Source organism: Bos indicus, chromosome 6 (genome assembly GCF_029378745.1).
Source record: "Bos indicus isolate NIAB-ARS_2022 breed Sahiwal x Tharparkar chromosome 6, NIAB-ARS_B.indTharparkar_mat_pri_1.0, whole genome shotgun sequence".
Taxonomy (NCBI): domain Eukaryota; kingdom Metazoa; phylum Chordata; class Mammalia; order Artiodactyla; family Bovidae; genus Bos; species Bos indicus.
This window is the reverse complement of record NC_091765.1, coordinates 27,269,304-27,294,658: the sequence shown is the minus strand read 5'-3', so window position 1 is coordinate 27,294,658 and position 25,355 is coordinate 27,269,304. Positions and strand designations below refer to the sequence as shown.

General features: G+C 38.1%; 1 protein-coding gene across 5 annotated transcripts in view; it reads right to left on the bottom strand.

The window, feature by feature from the left end:
- Positions 1-25,355, bottom strand: part of STPG2 (sperm tail PG-rich repeat containing 2) — a 625,295-nt gene that overhangs the window by 478,678 nt on the left and 121,262 nt on the right. For 4 of the 5 annotated variants that reach the window (XM_070791180.1, XM_070791176.1, XM_070791179.1 and 1 more), the window contains 3 exons: positions 13,098-13,205; positions 8,486-8,645; positions 6,075-6,235 (listed from right to left, as the gene is read on the bottom strand). In XM_070791180.1, coding sequence (XP_070647281.1) covers positions 6,075-6,235; positions 8,486-8,645; positions 13,098-13,205 — 429 coding nt within the window. The remainder of the gene's footprint in view (positions 1-6,074; positions 6,236-8,485; positions 8,646-13,097; positions 13,206-25,355) is intronic. The other variant, XM_070791177.1, reaches the window with a different exon arrangement.

The following is a 25,355-nucleotide window of genomic DNA, read 5'->3' as shown; positions in this document are numbered from 1 at the left end:
TTTTAACTTTACAATATTGTATTGATTTGCCATATATCAAAATGAATCCGCCACAGGTATACATGTGTTTACTTTCAATGCTTTAAAGATGTTGCACTGCTCTCTTCTGGCTTGCATCATTTCCAACCTGAAGTGTAGTGTCATTTTTAACTTCATCCCTCTTAATGTCACATTTACTTTTCATCTGGTTGTTTTTAAGAATTTATTCTTTGTTACCATTTTATCCAATTTGATTGTAATTTGCCTTGGCATAGTCCTATGATGCCTTTTTGCTATTTGTTGAGCTTTATGGATATGTGGTTTTAGATTTCATCAAAATTTGGAAATTTTCAGCCATATTATTTCTTAAAATTATTTCTTGTGCTTCATTCACTCTTTCTTTCCCTTCAAGGACTCTAGTTACACAACTAGGCCACTTCAAATATACCCATAGTTCACTGATAATTTATTCATCATTTTTTGTCTTTTTTTCTCACTGTATTTCATTTGAAGTTGTTTGTATTACTGTCTTAAGGTTAACTAATAGTTTTGTCTGAACAGCATAAATTGCTGTTAGTCAGAATGTACTTATTTTCATATAGTATACTTCCCATCTCATGAACTTCAACTTATGCTTCTTTATTTGTGACATTTCTCTACTTAATATTATCTATCTTTCCACTACCTCCTTGAACATATAGAATACAGCTATCAGTTCAGTTCAGTCGCTCATTCATGTCCGACTCTTTGGACTGTAGCACACCAGGCCACCCTGTCCATCACCAACTCCACGAGTTTACTCAAACTCAAGTCCATTGAGTCAGTGATGCCATGCAACCATCTCTTCCTCTGTCATCCCCTTCACCTGCCTTCAACTTTTTCCAGCCGCAGGGTCTTTTGAAATGAGTCAGTGCTTCGCATAAGGTGGCCAAAGTATTTGAGTTTCAGCTTCACCATCAATCCTTCCAATGAACACTCAGGACTGATCTCCTTTAGGATGGACTGGTTGGATCTCCTCACAGTCCAAGGGACTCTCAAGAGGCTTCTCCAACACCACAGTTCAAAAGCATGAATTCTTCGGTGCTCAGCTTTCTTTATAGTCCAACTCTCACATTCATACATGACCACTGGAAAAACCATAGTCTTGACTAGATGGACCTTTGTTGGCAAAGTAATGTCTCTGCTTTTTAATATGCTGTCTATGTTGGTCATACCTTTTCTTCCAAGGAGTAAGCGTCTTTTAATTTCATGGCTGCAGGCACCATCTGCAGTAATTTTGGAGCCCAAAAATAAAGTCTTCCACTGTTTCCACAGTTTCTCCACCTATTTGCCATGGAGTGATGGGACCAGATGCCATGATCTTTGTTTTCTGAATGTTGGGTTTTAAGCCAACTTTTTCACTCTCCTCTTTCACTTTCATCAGGAGGCTCTTTAGTTCTTCTTCACTTTCTGCCATAACGGTGGTGTCATCTGCATATCCGAGATTATTGATATTTCTCCCGGAGATCTTGAATCCAACTTCTGCTTCATCCAGCCCAGATTTTCTCATCATGTACTCTGCATATAAGTTAAATAAGCACAGTGACAATATACAGCTTTGACGTACTCCTTTTCCTATTTGGAACCAGTCTGTTGTTCCATGTCCAGTTCTAACTGTTGCTTCTTGACCTGCATACAGGTTTCTCAAGAGGCAGGTCAGGTGGTCTGGTATTCCCATCTCTTTCAGAATTTTCCACAGTTTATTGTGATCCACACAGTCAAAGGCTTTGGCATAGTCAATAAAGCAGAAATAGATGTTTTTCTGTAATTCTCTTGCTTTTTCAATGATCCAGTGGATGTTGGCAATTTGATCTCTGGTTCCCCTGCCTTTTCTAAATCCAGCTTGAACATCAGGAAGTTCATGGTTCATGTACAGTTGAAGCCTGGCTTAGAGAATTTTGAACATTACTTTACTAGTGTGTGAGATGAGTGCAATTGTGCAGCAGTTTGAGCATTCTTTGGCAATCCCTTTCTTAGGGATTAGAATGAAAACTGACCTTTTCCAGTCCTGTAGCCACTACTAAGTTTTCCAAATTTGCTGGCAGTCAGTGCAGCACTTTCACAGCATTATCTTTTAGGATTTGAAACAGCTCAACTGGAATTCCATCACCTCCACTAGCTTTGTTTGTACTGATGCTTCCTAAGGCCCACTTGACTTCACATTCCAGGATGTCTGGCTCTAGGCCAGTGATCACACCATCGTGATTATCTGGGTCGTGAACATCTTTTTTGTACAGTTCTTCTGTGTATTTTGCCACCTCTTCTTAATATCTTCTGCTTCTGTTAAGTCCATACCATTTCTGTCCTTTATTGTCCATAAGCCTCTTATCCTTCTCCATCAGAAGGCAGATAGATTGAAAACCACAATCACAGAAAATGAACCAATCTAATCATATGGACTACAGCCTTATCTAAGTCATCAAACTATGAGCTATGCCCTGTAGGGCCACCCAAGATGCCCGGTTCATGGCGGGGAGTTCTGACAAAATGTGGTCCACTGGAGAAGGGAATGGCAAACCACTTCAGTATTCTTGCCTTGAGAACCCCATGAACAATATGAAAAGGCAAAAGATAGGACAATGAAAGATGAACTCCCCAGGTCGGTAGGTGCCCAATATGCTACTGGAGATCACTGGAGAAATAACTCCAGAAAGAATGAAGGGATAGATCCAAAGCAAAAACAACACCCAGTTGTGGATGTGACTGGTGATAAAAGCAAGGTCCGATGCTGTAAAGAGCAATATTGCATAGGAACCTGGAATGTTAGGTCCATGAATCAAGGCAAATTGGAAGTGGTCAAACAGGAGATGGCAAGAGTGAATATCAACATTTGAGGAATCAGAGAACTAAAATGGACTGGAATGGGTGAATTTAACTCAGATGACCATTATATCTACTACTGTGGGCAAGAATCCCTTAGAAGAAATGGAGTAGCCATCATAGTCAACAAAAGAGTCCAAAATGCAGTACTTGGATGCAGTCTCAAAAATGACAGAACGATCTCTGTTCGTTTCCAAGACAAACCATTCAATATCACAGTAATCCAAGTCTGTGACCTGACCAGTGATGCTGAAGAAGCTGAAGCTGAACGGTTCTATGAAGATCCATAAAACCTTCTAGAATTAACACCCAAAAAAGATGTCCTTTTCATTATAGAGGATTGGAATGCAAAAGTAGGAAGTCAAGAAACACCTGGAGTAACAGGCAAATTTGGCCTTGAAATACGGAATGAAGCAGGGCAAAGACTAATAGAGTTTTGCCAAGAAAATGCATTGGTCATAACAAACACCCTCTTCCAACAACAAATGAGAAGACTCTACACATGGACATCACCAGATGGTCAACACTGAAATGAGACTGATTATATTCTTTGCAGCCAAAGATGGAGAAGCTCTCTACTGTCAGCAAAAAACAAGACCAGGAGCTGACTGTGGCTCAGATCATGAACTCTTTATTGCCAAATTCAGACTTAATATGAAGAAAGTAGGGAAAACCACTAGACCATTCAGGTATGACATAAATCAAATACCTAACGATCATACAGTGGAAGTGAGAAATAGATTTAAGGGGCTAGATCTGATAGACAGAATGCCTGATGAACTATGGACAGAGGTTCGTGACATCGTACAAGTGACAGCGATAGAGACCATCCCCAAGAAAAAGAAATGCAAAAAAGTGAAATGGCTGTCGGAGGAGGCCTTACAAAGAGCTGTGAAAAGAAGAAAAGTGAAAGCAAAGGGGAAAAGGAAACATACACCCATTTGAATGTAGAGTTTGAAAGAACAGGAAGGAGAGATAAGAAAGGCTTCCTCAGCGATCAGTGCAAAAAATAGAGGAAAACAATAGAATGGGAAAGACTAGAGATCTCTTCAAGAAAATTAGAGATACCAAGGGAACATTTCATGCAAAGATGAGTTCAATAAAGGACAGAAATGGTATGGACCTAACAGCAGCAGAAGATATTAAGAAGAGGTGGCAAGAACACACAGAAGAACTATACAAAAAAAGATCTTCAACAACCCAGATAATCACAATCATGTGATCACTCACCTAGAGCCAGACATCCTGGAATGCAAAGTCAAGTGGGCCTTAGGAAGCATCACTACAAAAAAAGCTAGTGGAGGTGATGGAATTCCAGCTGAGATATTTCAAATTCTAAAAGATGATGCTGTGAACACGCTGTACTCAGTATGCCAGCAAATATGGAAAACTCAGCAGTGGCCACAGGACTGGAAAAGGTCAGTTTTCATTCCATTCCCAAAGAAAGACAATGTCAAAGAATGCTCAAACTACCACAAAATGGCATTCATCCCACACACTAGCAAAGTAAGGCTCAAAATTCTCCAAGCCAGGCTTCAACTGTACGTAAGCAGTGAACTTCCAGATGTTCAACCTGGATTTACAAAAGGCAGAGGAACCAGAGATCAAATCGCCAATATCCGCTGGATCATCGAAAAAGCAAGAGAGTTCCAGAAGAGCATCTACTTCTGATTTATTGACTATGCCAAAGCCGTTGACTGTGCGGATCACAATAAAGTGTGGAAAATTCTGAAAGAGACAGGAATACGAGACCACCTGACCTGCCTCTTGAGAAACCTGTATGCAGGTCAAGAAGCAACAGTTAGAACTGGACATGGAACAACAGTCTGTTTCCAAATAGGAAAAAGAGTACATCAAAGCTGTATATTGTTACCCTGCTTATTTAACTTATATGCAGAGTACATCATGAGAAATGCTGAGCTGGATGAAGCAAAAGCTGGAATCAAGATTGCCAGGAGAAATGTTAATAACCTCTGATAAATGTTAATAACCTCTGATATGCAGATGACACCACCCTTATGGCAGAAAGTGAAGAGGAACTAAAGAGCCTCTTGATGAAAGTGAAAGAAGAGAGTGAAAAAGTTGGCTTAAAACCCAACATTCAGAAAACTAAGATCATGGCATCCAGTCCCATCACTTCCTGGCAAATAAATGGGGAAACAGTGGAAACAATGACAGACTTTACTTTGGGGGGCTCCAAAATCACTGCAGATGGTGACTGCAGCCATGAAATTAAAAGACACTTATTCCTTGGAAGAAAAGTTATGATCAACCTAGATAGCATATTAAAAAGCAGAGACATTACTTTGCTGACAAAGTTCTGTCTAGTCAAGGCTATGGTTTTTCCAGCAGTCATGTATGGATATGAGAGTTGGAGTATAAAGAAAGCTGAGCACCGATGAATTGATGCTTTTGAACTGTGGTGTTAGAGAAGCCTCTTGAGAGTCCCTTGGACTGCAAGAAGATCCAACCAGTCCATCCTAAAGGAAATCAGTCCTGGTGTTCATTGGAAGGAGTGTTACTGAAGCTGAAACTCCAATACTTTGGCCACCTGATGGGAAGAAGTGACTCATTTGAAAAGACCCTGCTGCTAGGAAAGATTGAAGGCAGGAGGAGAAGGGGATGACAGAGGATGAGATGATTAGATGGCATCACCAACTCAATGGACATGAGTTTGAGTAAACTCCGGGAGTTGGTGATGGACAGGGAGGCCTGGTATACTGCAGTCCATGGGGTTGCAAAGAGTCGGACACGACTGAGCGACTGAACCGAACTGAAGTGAGGACTTCTCTGCAGTACAGTGGATAAGAATTCACCTGCCAGTGTAGTGGGCATGGGTTCGATATCTGGTCCAGGAAAATTCCAAATGCCGAAGGTATACAAGATCTTCAAAGAGGTAAATAATAAGACTTTTTTTTAGCCATACCACATGGCTTGTGAGATCACAATTTCCCTATCAGGGGCTGAACTTGCACCCACACACCTTCAGCAGTGAAAGCATGGTGACCTAACCACCAGGGAATTCCCAGATAAGATCTATTTTTGAAAAAGAAATTATAAACATACCTTTAACCAAATTAATTGTTGCTTTTATGCCATAATTGACCACATGTAAATAATTTTAACAATAACTGTATGGCTTATAATAATGAGGTACATATACCATAGGTAATTTTGTAAATTCTAAATTCTTCATATGAGATATAAATAATATAATTTTGGTATTCACATATTACCTTATAATCAGCAGGCCCAGGAGTAGTATAATCTTCTTTCTGAACCAGGAAGAGAGTCCGAGGAACAGAAGAACCAAATGCACTTTTCTTTGGTTTCTTCCAGTAAGTATTGCTAAAGTTGTCGATGAATGTATTGTCTTGGATATTATAAAACCCAGGACCTAGAATTATAAAGAATATAATATAAAAGCACCCTTTTAATTCTTTTAAACTTAGTAACTTTACTATTTATTTTATTGTATTGCATTTATTGAATGAGTCTTTAAATTCTATAGTGCTTTAAAGATTTCAAAAGTTTCACACACCTGATTTCATATAATCCCATAATAACCCTTTTACTTATCCCTGCCTCTGTACTCCTCGCCTCTGCCCTCTCCTCACTGGTAAACACTAGTTTGTTCTCTTTATCTGTGAGTCTGCTTCTTTTTTGTTTTTATTCAGGTTATTTAGTTTGTTGTATTTTTGAGATTTCACACATAAATGATATCATACTGTACTTTTCTTCTCTGACATTTCATTTAGCATAATATCTTCAAAGTCGATCTGTATTGCTGCAAATGGCAGAAGTTCACTCTTCTTACGGCTGAGCAGTATTCTGGTGTTTATATACATCTTCCTTATAAACTGAGTAACTGTAGGCAATTTTTTTAGAAAGACTTCTCATATATTGTGGACAGGAATGCAAAGTGCTTTGGTACTTTGAAAAACAATTTGTCGACTTCTTACAAAGTTAAACTTATACTTACCATATGACCCAGAAATTCTACTTCTAATTATTTTTCCAAGAGAAGTGAAAACAAACCAAATGTCCATCAGCTGGCGAACGGAAAAACAAAATGTGCTACACCCAAACAATGGAATACTACTCAATAATAAAAAGAAAACATAAATGCAACAACATGATTGAAACCCAAAAACATGCCAATGAAAGATGATATACAAAATTCTAAATAATGTGTGATTCCCTTTACATAAAACTTTAAAAACGGCTACCAATTCTTTGCTATCCATGTCATTGAGAGAGAAAGTTTCATGCCCTTCTGTTCAATATGGGCTACCCTGGGTCATTTGACTGACTAATAGAGTGTAGCAGAAATGATGTCCTGGGATTTTCTGAGGGTCAGTCATAAGAAGTCTCACAGCATCCTATCAGGTCTCACGGAGCTCTGAGCTACTATGTCAAAAATCAACTACCCTGGGGCAACAGTGCTGGAGCTATGCACACACTCTGAATGACATTCTCATCTGAACTCTGCCTTCTAGAAACCCCACAAACTAATGAGATATGACAGAAAAAGCATTTTTTAAGCCTCTAAGTTTGTCATGCAGCAACAGACAACCTATACGCTAGAGTGTGTGTGCTCAGTTACTTCAGTTGTTTCCAATTCTCTGCGACCCCGTGGACTGTAGCCCACTAGGCTCCTTTGTCCACAGGATTCTCCAGGCAAGAATACTGGAGTTGGTAGCCATGCCTCCCTCCAGGGGATCTTCCCAACCCAGGGATCAAATCCACGTCTCCTGCACTGAAGGTGAATTCTTTACCCACTGAGCCACCCGGGAAGCTCTATATGTTATTTTTGTGTTATATACTTAGATATATAAAGATTACCCACTGTAATCTAGTATATAAATCTAGTCTCTATATATAAATATATAACATATATTATATATAATAATTATATATAAATGTATATACTTATATATAACATATATTTCATATATATATATATAAAATACCCACTGAGAATACTAGAACATATGATAGGACATCCCCCAAAATAAAATTTTAACAAAATTGAATATCATAAGTTACATTACTAGCAGTGACCACATAGTTAATATATTATATATGTTCATCTACCAAGAGAAAATTAGGAACTTTAATGAAAAAAGGAAAGCAATAGAAAATTATAACTAAGATATGTGATAAATTAAATTAAAATCTTACTAAAATTACACATTATTTTTATCTGAGTTTAGTGTATAGTCGGAGAAGGCAATGGCACCCTACTCCAGTACTCTTGCCTGGCAAATCCCATGGACGGAGGAGCCTGGTGGGCTGCAGTCCATGGGTCGCTAGGAGTTGGACACGACTGAGCGACTTCACTTTCACTTTTCACTTTCATGCATTGGAGAAGGAAATGGCAACCCACTCCAGTGTTCTTGCCTGGAGAATCCCAGGGACAGGGGATCCTGGTGGGCTGGTGTCTATGGGGTCGCACAGAGTTGGACACGACTAAAGCGACTTAGCAGCAGCAACAGTGTATAGTCAATGCTTAAAAAAAAATGTTGACTTAAATTAACAACACAACCCACAGAACAAAAATAATTGTACTTTCTGGTGCATCCATCTTGTTAAGAGTATTAAGTTACATCAAGTTAGAGTGGATACATATGAATTAATTTCCAACCTGGCATTTTCTCTGTCTTAGAGTCTTGTGTGAATCGAGCAGCACTTTGACCAAATGAGGTATTTTTCAATCCTAACGTTTTCTTCAAGGGCTTGAAAGCAGTTCGAGATTCATTGTATGTGCCAGGAGCTGGAGTGATTGATTTCATAGAGACAAACCTCTAGTGAAGAACAGGAAAATATGCCAGTTAGAAAGTAATGGTACATTTTGATATTTCATGACTTAAAAGCTGTCTTTTTAGTAATATAACATCTGGAGTTTAATTTATTTCTTAATGAAGTGAAGAAAATGTAGATGAATTAAGATCTTGCACCTATCAAAACATAAAATATATACTTTTAGTAAAATCATATGTATATTAATACAGTAATGCATTATATACTTTGCTAAGCCAGAAAGACTTTTCAAAGGACAACATCTCATTATGAGATTCAGATGATAGTGTACGGACAATTTCCACATCTAAGATATTCTGAAAGTTAAGATAATAAATAAAATCTATATGATCAAATACAGTTTCTTCTATGTAATAAAACTGTATAAATTGACAAAGTTCCTGAATATGTATATTCAATTAACACAACCATATTAGCTACCTTAAGAGAAAATCTTATAGATTCAAGTGGTACATAAATCACTTTAACTTATAATATTAATTTTTTTATATTATAAACTTATAATAAGCTTACTTGGTATATTCATTTACAGGGAAGCCTGGTGTGCTGTAGTCCATGGGGTCACAAAGAGTCGGGCATGACTGAGCGACTGAACTGAACTGACTAATTAAATATATCTATATGTAAACTATGAAGTCTTATGACATATAGCATTGTATAATTTATTTTTTAACTTTTTTATTTAGAATTAATTTAAAATTTGGAATATTCAAAGTTATAAATAAAAATAATACAGAAAATTCCTGTGCCATATTCACCTACTGTTAATATGCCATTCACTTTTTTCATTTGCCCACTTTATTTCTGCTTTTCTGTTTGTATGTCCATTATTCCCTCTCTCTGTCTCTACACACACGTACACACACACACACACACACAGAACTATTTAATGGAAAGTTACGTATGTTGTGTTGTGGCCAGCCCTTTCTCCCTAAATCCTTTGTGTGCATTTACTAAAAATAGGGATATTTTCCTACATGTATTTTCTTAATGTAGCAATAATATAAGACTTTTATTTAATCTACCATTCATATTCCAAATTTGTCAGTTGATCTAATTATACCTCTAATGCAATTTTCCCATCCAATACATCATCTAGTCTAGGCTCAGATATTGCTTTTAGCCTCCTTTCATGTAGAAACATTTCCAAAGCCTTCCTAAATACTTTCTTATTATTTAAATGCTGAGTACAATATTTTTAAATGGTAACATTCAACCCTGGCTGCATTTCTTGAGGAGTTTAAAAAAAAAACTTGATGCCTGCCTGGGCCCTATTCTGGATCAGCTCCATCAACTCTGGGAGACAGGAAAGAAAGCAATTGGATTTGTAGTAAAATTTCCCAAAATATTCTAATTTGCAGCAAAAGTTGAGAAGCATTATTATAAAGAAAATCTTAGGTTTTAAAAATTACTAGTTGAAGACATAAGAAAATTCAATGCATTTAGATAAAATACCAGACAACTCCTTAAGTTGAAAACTTTTTAAAATAAGTATCCGAGAAACATAATATGTCTTTATTCCTTAAAAAAAAAAAAAAATTGTCTTCTAAGTCCACCTGGTTAATCAAATTATTGCTTTTTCAATCATGCTGCTGCTAAGTCACTTCAGTCATGTCCAACTCTGTGCGACCCCATAGACGGCAGCCCACCAAGCTCCCCCGTCCCTGGGATTCTCCAGGCAAGAACACTGGAGTGGGTTGCCATTTCCTTCTCCAATGCATGAAAGTGAAGAGTCAAAGTGAAGTCACTTGGTCGTGTCCAACTCTTCACGACCCCATGGACTGCAGCCCACCAGGCTCCTCCATCCATAGGATTTTCCAGGCAAGAGTACTGGAGTGGGGTGCCACTGCCTTCTCCGTTTTCAATCATAGTCATTAATAAATCTATCCATATTCAACTAAACACTAACACTACCCTAGCAGGCAGTCCTGTTGGTTTTAACTCTTCCACATCTTTCACTTCAGAATCCCTTAAGCAAAACTGATACCATATTCCTTTTCATTTCTGAAAAATATATTTAAAATATTATAACCGATGCCAAGTGATGTCACATTAGGACTATATATTAGATGAACAGAACAGCATGAAAACTGAGAGTTCTGGTTGCAAAAATGTGATTTTTAAAAATGAAGGGCACACACAGTATCTCACACCCCTGCATCCATTCTGTTTTGTATCTCAAGTACCATCAAGCTGCTCAAGGCAGAAACCTAGTATTCATTCTTGATTCCTCCTAGTCCCTTACCACAACATTAACTCATTAAAAGGTCATGTTAATTTTGTCTCCAAAATATACCTGCAATCTACCTGTCTCCAAGAAGGTGCCTCTTAAGTACAATGAAACCAAAGTAGTCACATGTAGTCATCTAAAAGTTAATAATCTTCCCTAGATAATCACATTTTACACAGTACAACTGGAGAAATATCACAACTACTTGATCCAGACAGTGCCACATTATAAAGGCCTGTTAGTATTATAATGTTCTTGCCTAAGAAATAGCTTCAGTTCAGTTCAGTTCAGTCGCTCAGTGCTGTCCAACTCTTCACGACCCCATGAATCGCAGCACGCCAGGCCTCCCTGTCCATCACAAACTCCTGGAGTTTACTCAAACTCACGTCCATTGAGTCAGTGATGCCATCCAGCCATCTCATCCTCTGTCGTCCCCTTCTTCTCCTGCCTCCAATCCCTCCCAGCATCAGAGTCTTTTCCAATGAGTCAACTCCTCGCACGAGGTGGCCAAAATACTGGAGTTTCATCTTTAGCATCATTCTTTCCAAAGAACACCCAGGTCTGATCTCCTTCAGAATGGAATGGTTGGATCTCCTTGCAGTCCAAGGGACTCTCAAGAGTCTTCTCCAACACCACAGTTCAAAAGCATCAATTCTTCAGCACTCAGCTTTCTTCACAGTCCAACTCTCACATCCATACATGACTACTGGAAAAACCATAGCCTTGACTAGATGGACCTTTGTTGGCAAAGTAATGTCTCTGCTTTTGAATATGCTATCTAGGTTGGTCATAACTTAGACACCTTCAATTCAAGCCCCCTAAATACAGACCTTGAAGAATATAAAATGATTACTGTGAAATAGACTCTTGCATCACTAATGCCCTAATGGCAGGTTTAGACATGACCTATGGCTAGGCTCCAGAAAGCCTTCAGAACCTTCTCCAAAAGACTGGCGTATTCTTATAGATTACATGTTAACACTTCAAATATTCATTGTTGTTGTTGTTGTTCACTCACTCAGACATGTCTGACTCTTTGCAACCCCACAGACTGCAACATGCCAGGCTTCCCTGTCCTTCACTATCTTTGGAGTTTGCTAAAACTCATGTCCATTAAGTCAGCTATGCCATCCAACCATCTTACCCTCTGTTGCCCCCTTCTCCTCCTGACTTCAATCTTTCCCAGAATCGGGGTCTTTTCAAATGAGTCAGTTCTTCACATCAGGTGGACAAAGAATTGGAGCTTCAGCTTGAGCATCAGTCCTTCTAATGAATATTCAGGGCTGATCTCCTTTAGGATGGACTGGTTGGATCTCCCTGCAGTCCAAGGGACTCTCAAGAGGCTTCTCCAATACCACAGTTCAAAAGCATCAATTCTTCGGTGCTCAGCTTTCTTTATAGTCCAACCCTCACATCCATACATGACCACTAGAAAAACCATAGCCTTGACTAGACAGACCTTGGTTAGCAAAGTAATGTCTCTGCTTTTTAATATGCTATCTAGGTTGGTCATACCTTTTCTTCCAAGAAGTAAGTGTCTTCTAATTTCATGGCTGCAGTCACCATCTGCAGTGATTTTGGAGCCCAAAAAAATAAAGTCTGACACTGTTTCCCCATTTATTTGCCATGAAGTGATGAGACCAGATGCCATGATCTTAGTTTTCTGAATATTTGGTTTCAAGCCAACTTTTTCACTCTCCTCTTTGACTTTCATCAAGAGGCTCTTTAGTTCCTCTTCGCTTTCTGCCATAAGCGTGGTGTCACCTGCATATCCGAAGTTACTGATATTTCTCCTGGCAATCTTGATTCCAGCTTGTGCTTCATCCAACCCAGAGTTTTTCATGATGTTTCATGACTGGTTTGATCACTTTCCAGTCATATACTCATTAGCAAAATATATTTAAACCCAGAGTAAAATTTCTTAAAAGATAAACTGAACTTTCACATATGCAAATTTGCTTAGTAGAAAATGTTTAATAAAAATTACAATTTGAATAGTAATCTCCGCAATACTCTTAATATTGTAATCTTACGTCATTTAAGTCTACCCACATTTTTGGCAATATGATTTGCCTAGACTATGTCGGTTCCCAACTTGTTTATGTACCACTTTTCTTTTTATAATCTCCCTAACACCACTGAGTTTGTTGCTAGTGTCACCTTTTGCCTATTATCCTCTATCTGTGAAACAACTGAAGAACATTACCTGGGATTGAGAAAGAAAAGCAGGTGATGCATCATTCACATTTGATGTCACACTTTTATTCTTCTGAAATTGACTCTTTATGTCATATTTTCCTGGCCCTGGTACTCCCTAAATTACAGAAAGAAAAAGACATGCTCTCATTAAGAAAGTATCTATAGCACCTAAGGGAACAGTTGGTTAAATATCTGAACCAAAGCTACAGGGCTTTTAAGTGATATTACCAAAGCTCTTCATTAAAAAGCAAGCCAGAACAAACTTAAGAGCAACAAACAATGAAAAAGAGAGAAAGGCTTTGCTTTCCTTTGCAAAGCCTCCCAGGAACCTAAAAACACACTGCTTGAAACTTTGCTGCCCTCTACTGATAGATCTCAGGAAAAAAAATTATCTGAGCCCTTCACGTGATTAAGCATTACAGTAAATAAATATATTTCTTCCATTTAACTTATACAACCAGCTATTCTATTTTAACTACAAATGTTAGAAGATATAAGACATTAGGCTTTTAACTAGATACTTTACAAAAGATAAAATTAACTCAGTAAATAGTGGGATTGAGTTTTAATTATCCTGCTAATAAAATACAAATATGTATCAGGAAGTACTATTGATTCATCATCAAATATTTTAATTACCTTGATAAAGTACCTTTCATAGTATATAAAAAGTTAGATTTAAATCATCTGCTTCATATATAACTCTCCTACTTTTCTATAGTTGAAAGAATTATACATTGATTTATGAATGAAATACTGGGCCTATAACTTGGATATAAAAGGAAATTCTATCAGCAAATTCTGTCACCTATCTTATTATAATACATCAAAATGCAACCATGTTTCCCAACCTCACAAGTACTCTGATCCAAGCCACCATCTCTTATCCAGGTTACTGTAAAAATCTTCCTAACCACCTCCCCGGCTTCCAATATTGCCTATCTTCAGTCTGTTTCTACCACAGAAGCTAGCAATGGGTCCAGTTAAGGCCCTTTGTCAGATTGCACCATCCCCGTTCTCAAACCCATTCAATGGTTTTCAATTTCACTTCCAGCAAAAAAAAAAAAAAAAACAAGATCCTAAATATGAAATGAATTTCACTTCCAGACACACTATTACCACTCTAACCTCCTCTCCTACTGCTCTCTCAACTCTATTCACTCTGTTTCCCAAAAGATCAATCATATATTCACCTAAGGACCTTTGCATTTACCATTCTCTTTGCTCAGAATGTTCTCCTAGATAGCTCCAAGGCTCACTCTCTCAATTCAATCAGTTCACTACTCAATGTTACCTTCTCAGTGAGCCATTTCTAGGCAACCCAAACAATCCCTGTTCCCTCTCCTATTTTTCAACCTTATCATTTTTCACTACCCAAAATATCATTTCCTGCTATGTTGTAAGCTCCAAGAGGGCAGTTTCGCTTTGTTCTTTTTCTGTTTCATTGGTTGTTGTATCTTTAGAGAACAGAAGAGTAGCTGTGGCATACTAGGTGCTCAGTAAATACTTGCATGAACTCATGAGCTGAATCTTACATTTGCAATGGCCATATAATGATTTTAGAAGATACGTCCCTCTGGGAACTAATACGTCTCCAAAGAATAGCATTATCCATTTGTAATAATAGTAAAATATCTATAATTTAAGTAAAAAAATAATTCGAAAAATTCTTTAGGAGAAATTCTTATACATAAATATCTCTTCTTAAAAACAAATTAGATTCTAAAAATGTATGCAAAAGTCCATATTATATTGCCTCAAATGAACAGATTTATGCAATTATTTGATAGTTGACAGAAAGATTCATTTTGGTCATGGCATCTAAGATTGTTTTTTCCTATGAACTTGCAGAAAGTTACATTCAGAAGAAAAAAAAATTCTGTATAATTCTGAGTGTATATAAACCTACGAAATATGTATCAAATACAAAAATATGAACAAATATTCAAATACATGATGTAATCTGTATTTTTTTTTACAGATATGCTGTATCAGTTTTCTCTCTGTATAGGCAGGCATGATAAAAAATAATTAGCTACTGACAAACAGGAACTACTACTACTTTCCTCCTGTTCTGAACAGTTGTCTCAGTTCAGTTCAGTTCAGTCGCTCAGTCGTGTCCGACTCTTTGCGACCCCATGAATCGCAGCACACCAGGCCTCCCTGTCCATCACCAACTCCCTGAGTTCACTGAAACTCACGTTCATCGAGTCAGTGATGCCATCCAGCCATTTTATCCTCTGTCGTCCCCTTCTCCTCCTGCCCCCAATCCCTCCCAGCATCAGAGTCTTTTCCAATGAGTCAACTCTTCGCATGAGGTGGCCAAAGTACTGAAGTTTCAGCTTCAGCATCATTCCTTCCAAAGAAATCCCAGGGCTGATCTCCTTCAGAATGGACTGGTTGGGTCTCCTTGCAGTCCAAGGGACTCTCAAGAGTCTTCTCCAACACCACAGTTCAAAAGCATCAATTCTTCGGCGCTCAGCCTTCTTCACAGTCTAACTCTCACATCCATACATGACCACAGGAACAGCTGTCTAGACGATTATTAATATGAAGCACAGGGAAAAGACTAAGTGTGATTAATGAGGTAAGTGAATATACTTAGTCTTGAGAACTATTTTGCTAAAAGACTAAATGAAATCTTGACCTCTTCAATAAATACTTCCTTTTCCTTTTCTTCTGTTTTCAATAAAGTTTCTAATATTACTGAACTTTATTTCACTAAAATAACATAGAATAGTAAAATCAGGTCTTTACTTATAAAAAGTTAGAATTTAATAAGCCAATTCCAAATAAGTTCCAAAATAGGACTGTGAGACACTGACCACGGAAGGGCAGGTCTCCCTTTGTGACTGTCTAAGAAGGTAAAATAAACTCTGCAAAGACCAAACCCTAGACACAGGATGAAAATGCTGTGATATTTACCCTGCTTTTACAAACTGTGATCAACCAAACACCGGCACTGATATCAGTCTATTAAGTACATGGCCTCCCAGAGTGTCCTCTGAGACCTTGAATCAGAATCTTTCTGGGCACAGGAATCTACACTTTTAACAAGCCTCACAGAGGATTCTCAAGCACAATAAAGAACCACAGCTCAGCCAAAAAGCGGTCCCTGCCACAGCTTTTTCTGCAAAGCACATCTATCTTCAAGTAGAAGGCTTAGACCTTAAAAGTATCCTGCTTTAGGAAGAAAACTTAAAGATTACTGTGGCAGATTGTTTATGTAATCTTTTCATGTACAACCTAATAAAAATGGCCCTCTTTAGACCACGTGCTACCTAATAGAAGGACACACAGTCACTTATAAAGCAGTGTTTCCCCTACCCCAGGCAAAGGAATATGCTTGAGGCGGATGCACTTAGCACCTCTTGTAGAAAATTACAGGACAAATAAATTGCTCAACAAATAACTTCAAGGAAAGGAAAGAGAAGAAAAGAGGGAGAGAGCAACAGAGATGTTATCAGTCAACACCAATGGCAAAGCGTGGACATTCTGTGGATCCTGTTTCTAATATTTATGAGACACTTGAAATTTGAACACTAATTAAAAATCTATCATATTAAGTAAACACTGTGAATTTTTTAAGATAATTATTTGGTTTTTAAAGACTATCTTTCAGAGGTCACTACTGAAATGTTTACAGATGAAGTGAAATGCCTAGGATTTGATTAAAAAAAAAAAAAAAAGCTCTCTTTAAAAACTAGGGTATAATCGTTTATTTCATCAGGGACTGGGGCAAGTCAAACAGTTTAACCTTTACTCCTCTAACTTGGAGCCACCATCAGTGATGATGACTATTTCCAAAGAAAATACTAAAAGCTTACTATGTACAAAGCAGTGTACATACTAATAAATAAAGCATGGGCTTTGCTTTTGAGAAGCTTACACCAGATCTCAACCCATGCTTTACAAGAGAATTATCTGGGGAACTTTTAAAAATAATAATGCCTCGTTCTACTTTATTCAAACTAAAGCCAACAGAAATGAGACCCAGGCGTTATTAAAATTTTAAAAGCTTTCTGTTTAATGTTAATGTGCAGTCACAACTGAAGCCTAAAATAGTTTAAAACTCACACTGCTAGGACCCTGCAGGTACAATCACTTTCCATTGGTCCCATAACTGCCATTTTTCCCTAGAGTTCCACAGTCCCCTTCTGTAAATAAGGACTATAGTGAGGCCAGGCTTCCAAATATTTCTTCCAGCTCATGTTCTATAATTTTAAATTCTATAATTAAGCTCTATAATTATATTTTCTTGAAGAAAATTAGAGGTACCAAGGGAGTATTTCATGCAAAGATGGGCTCAAGAAAAAGACAGAAATGGGATGGATCTAACAGAAGCAGAAGAGATTAAGAAGAGGTGACAAGAACACACAGAAGAACTATACAAAAAAGATCTTCACAACCCAGATAATCACAATAGTGTGATCACTCATCTAGACCCAGATCCTGGAATGTGGGCCTTAGGAAGCATCACTACGAACAAAGCTAGTGGAGGTGATGGAATTCCAGTTGAGCTATTATTTCAAATCCTAAAAGATGATGCTGTGAAAGTGCCGCACTGACTATGCCAGCACATTTGGAAAACTCAGCAGTGGCCACAGGACTGGAAAAGGTCAGATATAATTCCAATCCCTAAGAAAGGCAATGCCAAAGAATGCTCAAACTACCGCACAATTGCACCCATCTCACACGCTAACAAAGTAAGGCTCAAAATTCTCCAAGCCAGGCATCAACAGGATATGAACCATGAACTTCCAGATGTTCAAGCTGGATTGAAAAAAGGCAGAGGAACCAGAGATCAAATTGCCAACATCTGCTGGATCATCAAAAAAGCAAGAGAATTCCAGAAAAACATCTATTTCTGCTTTATTGACTATGCCAATGCCTTTGACTGTGTGGATCACAACAAACTGTGGAAAATTCTTAGAGATGGGAATACCAGGCCACCTGACCTGCCTCTTGAGAAATCTGTATGCAGGTAAGGAAGCAACAGTTGAAATTGGACATGGAACAACAGACTGGTTCCAAATAGGAAAAGGAGTAAGTCAAGGCTGTATATTGTCACCCTGCTTATTTAACTTATATGCAGAGTACATAATGAGAAATGCCAAGCTGGATGAAGCACAAACTGGAATCAAGATTGCCGGGAGAAATATCAATAACCTCAGATATGCAGATGACTCCACCTTTATGGCAGAAAGTGAAGAACTAAAGATCCTCTCAATGAAAGTGAAAGAAGAGAGTGAAAAACTTGGCTTAAGGCTCAACATTCAGAAAATGAAGATCATAGTATCTGGTCCCATCACTTCATGGCAAATAGATGGGGAAACAGTGACAGACTTTATTTTGAGGGGCTCCAAAATCACTGCAGATGGTGACTGCAGCCATGAAATTAAAAGATGCTTACACCTTGGAAGTAAAGTTATGACCAAGCTAGACAACATATTAAAAAGCAGAGACATTACTTTGCCAACAAAGGTCCATCTAGTCAAGGCTATGGTTTTTCCAGTGGGCATGTATGAATGTGAGAGTTGGACTATAAATAAAGCTGAATGTGGAAGAATTGATGCTTTTCAACTGTGGTGTTGGATAAGACTCTTGAGAGTCCCTTGGACTGCAAGGAGATCCAACCAGTCCATCCTTAAGGAAATCAGTCCTGAGTGTTTATTGGAAGGACTGATGTTGAAGCTGAAACTCCAATACTTTGGCCACCTGATGCAAAGAGCTGACTCATTTGAAAAGACCCTGATGCTGGGAAAGACTGAAGGTGGGAGGAGAAGGGGACAACAGAGGATGAGATAGTTGGATGGCATCACCAACTCAATGGACATGAGTCTGAGTAAACTCCAGAAGTTAGTGATGGACAGGGAGGCCTGGAGTGCTGCAGTCCATCGGGTCACAGAGAGTCAGACACGACTGAATGACTGAACTAAACTGATAATTACATTTTTAATTTTCAAATTATCTTTATTATTCTTGACATCTTTATTCATGCATGCATTATCCTCCATCTTTCTCTGAATATTAATTATAATTTTAATTATTCATAATATTGTTTTACTATCTGTTTCCTTGGAGTTTGCTTGATGTTGGCTTCTTGATTTTTAGCTTTTGTGTTTCATATCAGGGAGTTCCCTCAAATGTCTGGTGATCCCTTCCTCCTCATTCAGATGTAAGAGTGAGTCACTGAAAAATGTTACTTAAAATTTCACACGTGAATAGATGTGACTTGAAACCTACTGAACTTTATTATGTTGTGACAGCCTCACAACTCAGCCTTTGTGTTCAGTTCAGTTCAGTTCAGTTGCTCAGTCATGTCCGACTCATTAGCCGGCCCCCAAATGTCACTCTTTTCTCAACACTGGCTGACAATTTTGGTGAGTGGGAAAAGTGCCTGGAACATCTCCCCACTCTCTATATGAGCTTAAACTCTCCATTTCCTTTCTTCCCTACTTATAATTATGAAAAAGTAAAATACACAAAATAATTCCCACATATACATTACCCAGGGTCAATAATCCTCAACTACATCCCCATATGTTTCTAATCCTATCAATCTGCCCAGTTCTCACTCATGATGTACAGGCAAATCCAAAATATCATATAATCCATAAATAAATACTTTAGGATATATCTCTAAAAAATAAAGGACTCTTTCTTTAACATAACCACAAAACCATTTTTCTATCTAAAAAAAAAAAAATCAACATTTGACTCCTTAATTATCAGAGTTCAAATGTTTGTGATTGCCTTATAAATTCATGTATATATTAAAAATATATCAAATATGAAAATATAGAAAGAAATATATATATACAAGGTATAATGCAATAAGATTGCAGAAAGGGCAAAGATAAGGGGGGGAGAAATATTTTTTTTTACTAGCTCCATTCAGATATCACAAGGTTTTACTTTAGATGCTTTGCCCAGTCTATAAAACTCACTTTTGCGATCAATACTTACTTAGATAATGTTTTTAGCTTTCCCTTTCTGTGATCCTTCTTACAAATAAAATAAACACTAATTCCCTATAGTTACTGAGCATCACTGTGCGGCAGGCACTGTACTTGAGACTATTCCTCTTATCTTTAATCCTTAAAAATCCTGCAAGATAAACAAAATTACTTAAGTTTGCCTAATTGGGAAAATAAGATCATGGAGATTAAGGAACTTACCTCTAAGACAACTAGTAGGAACACAAAGAAAACTAAGGTCTGACTAACTACAAAGCCCCTCTTCTTTTCTTCAAGGAATATTACCACAAAAGTTTATTACACAGATCATGGCAAGACTGGTTGAAGACCATTAAATTTTCATTAACCTATTACATAGTGACATGTCCTCTTGTATATTTCATAACAGAATTCCTTTGGTTGTCCATGTTTACAAATAACTGAATTGCCAGGTATGTGCTAGGTACATGCTAAGTTCCTGGATGTATAACAGGACAGATCTGTGCCCTCAGGAAGTGAAAATTCCAGTGAGAAAGACAGACCAATAGCACCGAACAGATAAATACACTATTTATAAATTGCAAGTAATGCAATTTGTATGAAGAATACAGAGTGCTAAGTTAGAAAGTAACAAGGGAACTTAGACAGGAAAGACAATTTATGTTGAAACCTAAACAAAAGAAGGAGCTTATTTTGGGAAGAATGGATGAAACAGAAAAGCATATACAAAGGGGAAATTCGTCAGTACAGCATTCCCGGAAGAGGCTGGCAGGAACACGTTTACATCTGGAAGTAAAACTTCCCAGTCATATGGTAATACTATATATAGCTTTTCAAGGAATCATCAAACTGTTTCCCATGGAGACCACACCATTTCACATTCCAACTAACTACGTACAAAGGTTTCAATTTCGCTACATCCCCACCAACACTTGTTGTTTTCCATTTTTTTATTATGTAAATCCCAGTAAATGTGAAATGGTACCTTGCAGTGATTTTGATATGCATTTTCCTAATGACTAAAGGTATTGGATATCTTTTTGTGTGTTTACTGGGCATTTGTATATCTTCTTTGGAGAAATGTATATTCTCAAAAAGTCTTTTGCCCATTATTCAATTGAGTTGTTTGTCCTTCTGTTGTCAGATAACATTTTAAGATGATACATCTACCTGCCTGTGAAGATAAAAGAAGGGAGTGAATTTGCTATATGGCTCAGGAAACTCAAACAAGGGCTCTATATCAACCCTGGGATGGGGTTGGGAAGGGTGGGATGGGGAGGCAGATGGGAGGGAGCTTCAAAAGGGACGGGATATATGTATACCTATGGCTGATTCATATTGAGGTTTGACAGAAAACAGCAAAATTCTGTAAAGCAATTATTCTTCAATAAAAAATAAATTAATTTTTTTTTAAAAAGGGAGTGAGACTGGAAGCAAAGATACTTGTTAGGAGGCTATTTCAGAAGTCCAGGCAAGATAATGCTTTCTTACTTTGACTAAACAATAGTTCTAGTAATGATAATACAGTAATTATAACAAGAATAATAATCATGACAGACTGTCTACAAACACGCCCACCAAAAATTCTTCCTATCCCTAAAAGTTCATGCCTTACCTCCCATCAGAAGATGGAGTTCATCTCCCTGTTTATGAATCTGAGCTGGCCCTGTGACGTGTTCGGACAAAGAGAATATATGGCAAGTTACACAGCACCATTTCCAAGCCTAGGCCTTAAGAGGCCTGACATGTTCCAAATTTGCGGTCTCAGAGCCCTAAGCCTGTTACACAAGTCCAACTACCTAGAAGGGAAGTGAGGTCCAGCTAAAGTATAAGAAATTCTGACGAAAGACTTCATTCGAGCTCCCAGGTTCTGAGATGTCCACACATCTGTTAGCAGTTCCTGATCTAAGACAGAAAGCGTGTCCTGATATGGCCTTATGGAGAGAAGACGATTAGAGCTCACTCCTGATCTCTCTGGAACCCTTGCAGCCTTTGATGACAAAGAATACTTTAATGTTGTTGCTATTTGTATTCTTTGTCTGCAAGAAACTGTAGATAAGTACCATCGTTTGGGGCCTTGAGTCTTCTCTAGCAATCTAACTCCATTTGTTGCCATTAGCACAATCATGAAAATAACAAATAGTTGTTGTTTTAGGGCACTGCATTTTAGGGCAATTTGCTAGGCAGCAATAGGTGACCAAAACAAAGCTAACATTTACTGAGTACACACTCTTTGTCAGCAATAAATTCACAGACAAGAAAATTGTGACACAAAGAAATTATTTCCAAAAGCAACATGGCTTTTAAGTAGGTGACTCAAATATTATCGGCTACTAGCACAATCCCAATTTCCAACTCCCCTTTCCATAACCATATGCCAGATAGGGGTAGCCTTGTGACACTGTCCTGGCTAATGTCATATATAATGTGTATGTGCTCAGTCACTCAGTCATGTCTGACTCTTTGCAGCCCCGTGGAGTGTAGCCCACCAGGCTCCTCCGTCCATGGGGTTTTCTATTGGAGTGGGTAATATTTCCTCCTCCAAAGGAATGTCAAGATCCAGGATCAAACCTGCATCTGTTGCATCTTCTGCATTGGTAGGTGGATTCTTTACCAGTAGCACCACCTGGGAAGCAGGCACTTGTCAGGTGGAGAAAATATAACAGAAGGAAGAGCAGGGTTAGAAGAAAGACAAGTTCAGTTTTAAAATGTTACTTTTATAGTCCTTATAAAACATCAAGCTAGAGGTATCATACAGACAGCAATTTGTGTAAGACTGGAGCTCAGTGGAAAGTTCAAGGTACACTGGAAGTGATCTGTGTATTTGGAAGTGATCAGTCCATACAGCTCATACCCAAGGTCATCAGAGTAAAGGTGGTTTCTGAGGATATTGTGTAGACAAAGAAGAGAAAGAATTAAGAATATTATGAAATATTTATGTGATCTCAGTATTGTATTAATTTCAATATTAATTTATATTCTAAATATCACTAATTCTTGTATGCAGGTCAGGAAGCAACAGTTAGAACTGGACATGGAACAAGAGACTGGCTCCAAATAAGAAAAGGAGTGAGTCAAGGCTGTATATTGTCACCCTGCTTATTTAATGTATATGCAGAGTACATCATCGGAGAAGGCAATGGCACCCCACTCCAGTACTCTTGACTGGAGAATCTCATGGACAGAGGAGCCTGGTAGGCTACAGTCCATGGGGCCGCTAAGAGTCAGACACGACTGAGCGACCTCACTTTGACTTTTCACTTTCATGCATTGGAGAAGGAAATGGCAACCCACTCCAGTGTTCTTGCCTGGAGAATCCCAGGGATGGGGGAGCCTGGTGGGCTGGTGTCTATGGGGTCGCACAGAGTCGGACATGACTGATGTGACTTAGCAGCAGCAGCAGCAGAGTACATCATGAGAAACACTGGGCTGGAGGAAGCACAAGCTGGAATCAAGATTGCCGGGAGAAACATCAGCAACCTCAGATATGCAGATGACAGCAGCCTTATGACAGAAAGTGAAGAAGAACTAAAAAGCCTCTTGATGAAAGTGAAAGAGAAGAGTGAAAAAGTTGGCTTAAAGCTCAACATTCAGAAAACGAAGATCATGGCATCTGGTCCCATCACTTTATGGCAAATAGATGGGGAAACAGTGTCAGACTTTATTTTTCTGGGCTCCAAAATCACTGCAGATGGTGACTGCAGCCATGAAATTAAAAGACACTTACTCCTTGGAAGGAGAGTTATGACCAACCTAGACAGCGTATTAAAAAGCAGAGACATTACTTTGCCAACAAAGGTCTGTCTAGTCAAGCTATGGTTTTTCCAGTGGTCATGTATGGATGTGAGAGTTGAACTATAAAGAAGGCTAAACACAGAAGAATTGATGCTTTTGAACTGTGGTGTTGAAGAAGACACTTGAGAGTCCCTTGGACTGCAAGGAGATCCAACCAGTCCATTCTAAAGGAGATCAGTCCTGAGTGTTCATTGGAAGGACTGACGTTGAAGCTGAAACTGCAATACTTTGGCCACCTCACACGAAGAGCTGACTCATCTGAAAAGACCCTGATGGTGGGAAAGATTGAGGGCAGGAGGAGAAGGGGATGACAGAGGATAAGATGGTTGGATGGCATCACCGACTCAATGAACATGGGTTTGGGTGGACTCCGGGAGTTCATGCTGGGCAGGGAGGCCTGGCGTGCTGCAGTTCATGGGGTCACAAGGAGTCGGATGCGACTGAGTGACTGAATTGAACTGTTCTAATCTTTCAACTCTAATAATTTTTGAGCATTTACTATACTAAAACATCTAGATTTAATATTTTGGTAAGACTGATGATTGTTTCATTTTCCAAAGCTAATTAAAATGTTTTTATTCTAGTTTCTAAAAACAAGATGATGTCCAGAATCCTCTTCTATTACAGCATCTTACAGTAAGAAGTAGTAACTTTATAAGGAACTTAAAATGATGATTTGCAACTTAAAATATTTTAAGTATGCTGAATTCAACAAAACATTTGCTACATGATTATAATTGGCATTATCTTCTTAATTTAAAATTGAATATATTTAATAAGTATGTCCCAGATACAGTTAACTCTTTAAGTCATTCAGTCATAAAGATTGATTGGGCAGAGCAATATGTAACTCTGACTTGAGAGTATAGGAAAGAACATGTGTTTATTATGTGCATTTTCATAATTGCAACATAAATTGTGGTTCATTTAGAAAGCATAATGCCCTCTGTTTCTGATCTCAGGAAGCAAAATACTCTGATTTTTTTAAAAGAAACAGTTAAATTTAAACAGAATTAAATAAGCATGGCTAGAAGAACTCAAAGTAACCAAAAAGATTTGAAAAATTTGTGTTAATCAATAATTGTATTACAGATATCACTGGGTCTTAGATATAGCACTTAGGTTACACACCATTGAAATGAGAAAACTAAATACATGACCAGAAGTGCTCTGTAGAACAAACCGTATACTACTTGTATGCTAAGTTGCTTTACTCATGTTCAACTCTTTGCAACCCTATGGACTGTAGCCTGTCAGGCTCCTCTATCCATGGGATTCTCCAGGCAAGAGTACTAGAGTGGGTTGCCTTGCCCTCATCCATGGGATCTTCCTGACCCAGGGATCGAACCTAATCTTCACCACTGAGCCACTAGGGAACCTTATTCTAGTTAGCTAGTTAGTACCATATTTTCAGTAACAGAAATAGAAAATAGCTTTCCCACATAAATCTAGACAAGTATATCAGGAGTACGTGAACTAAGAACTTCCAGATGTACAAGCTGGGTTTAGAA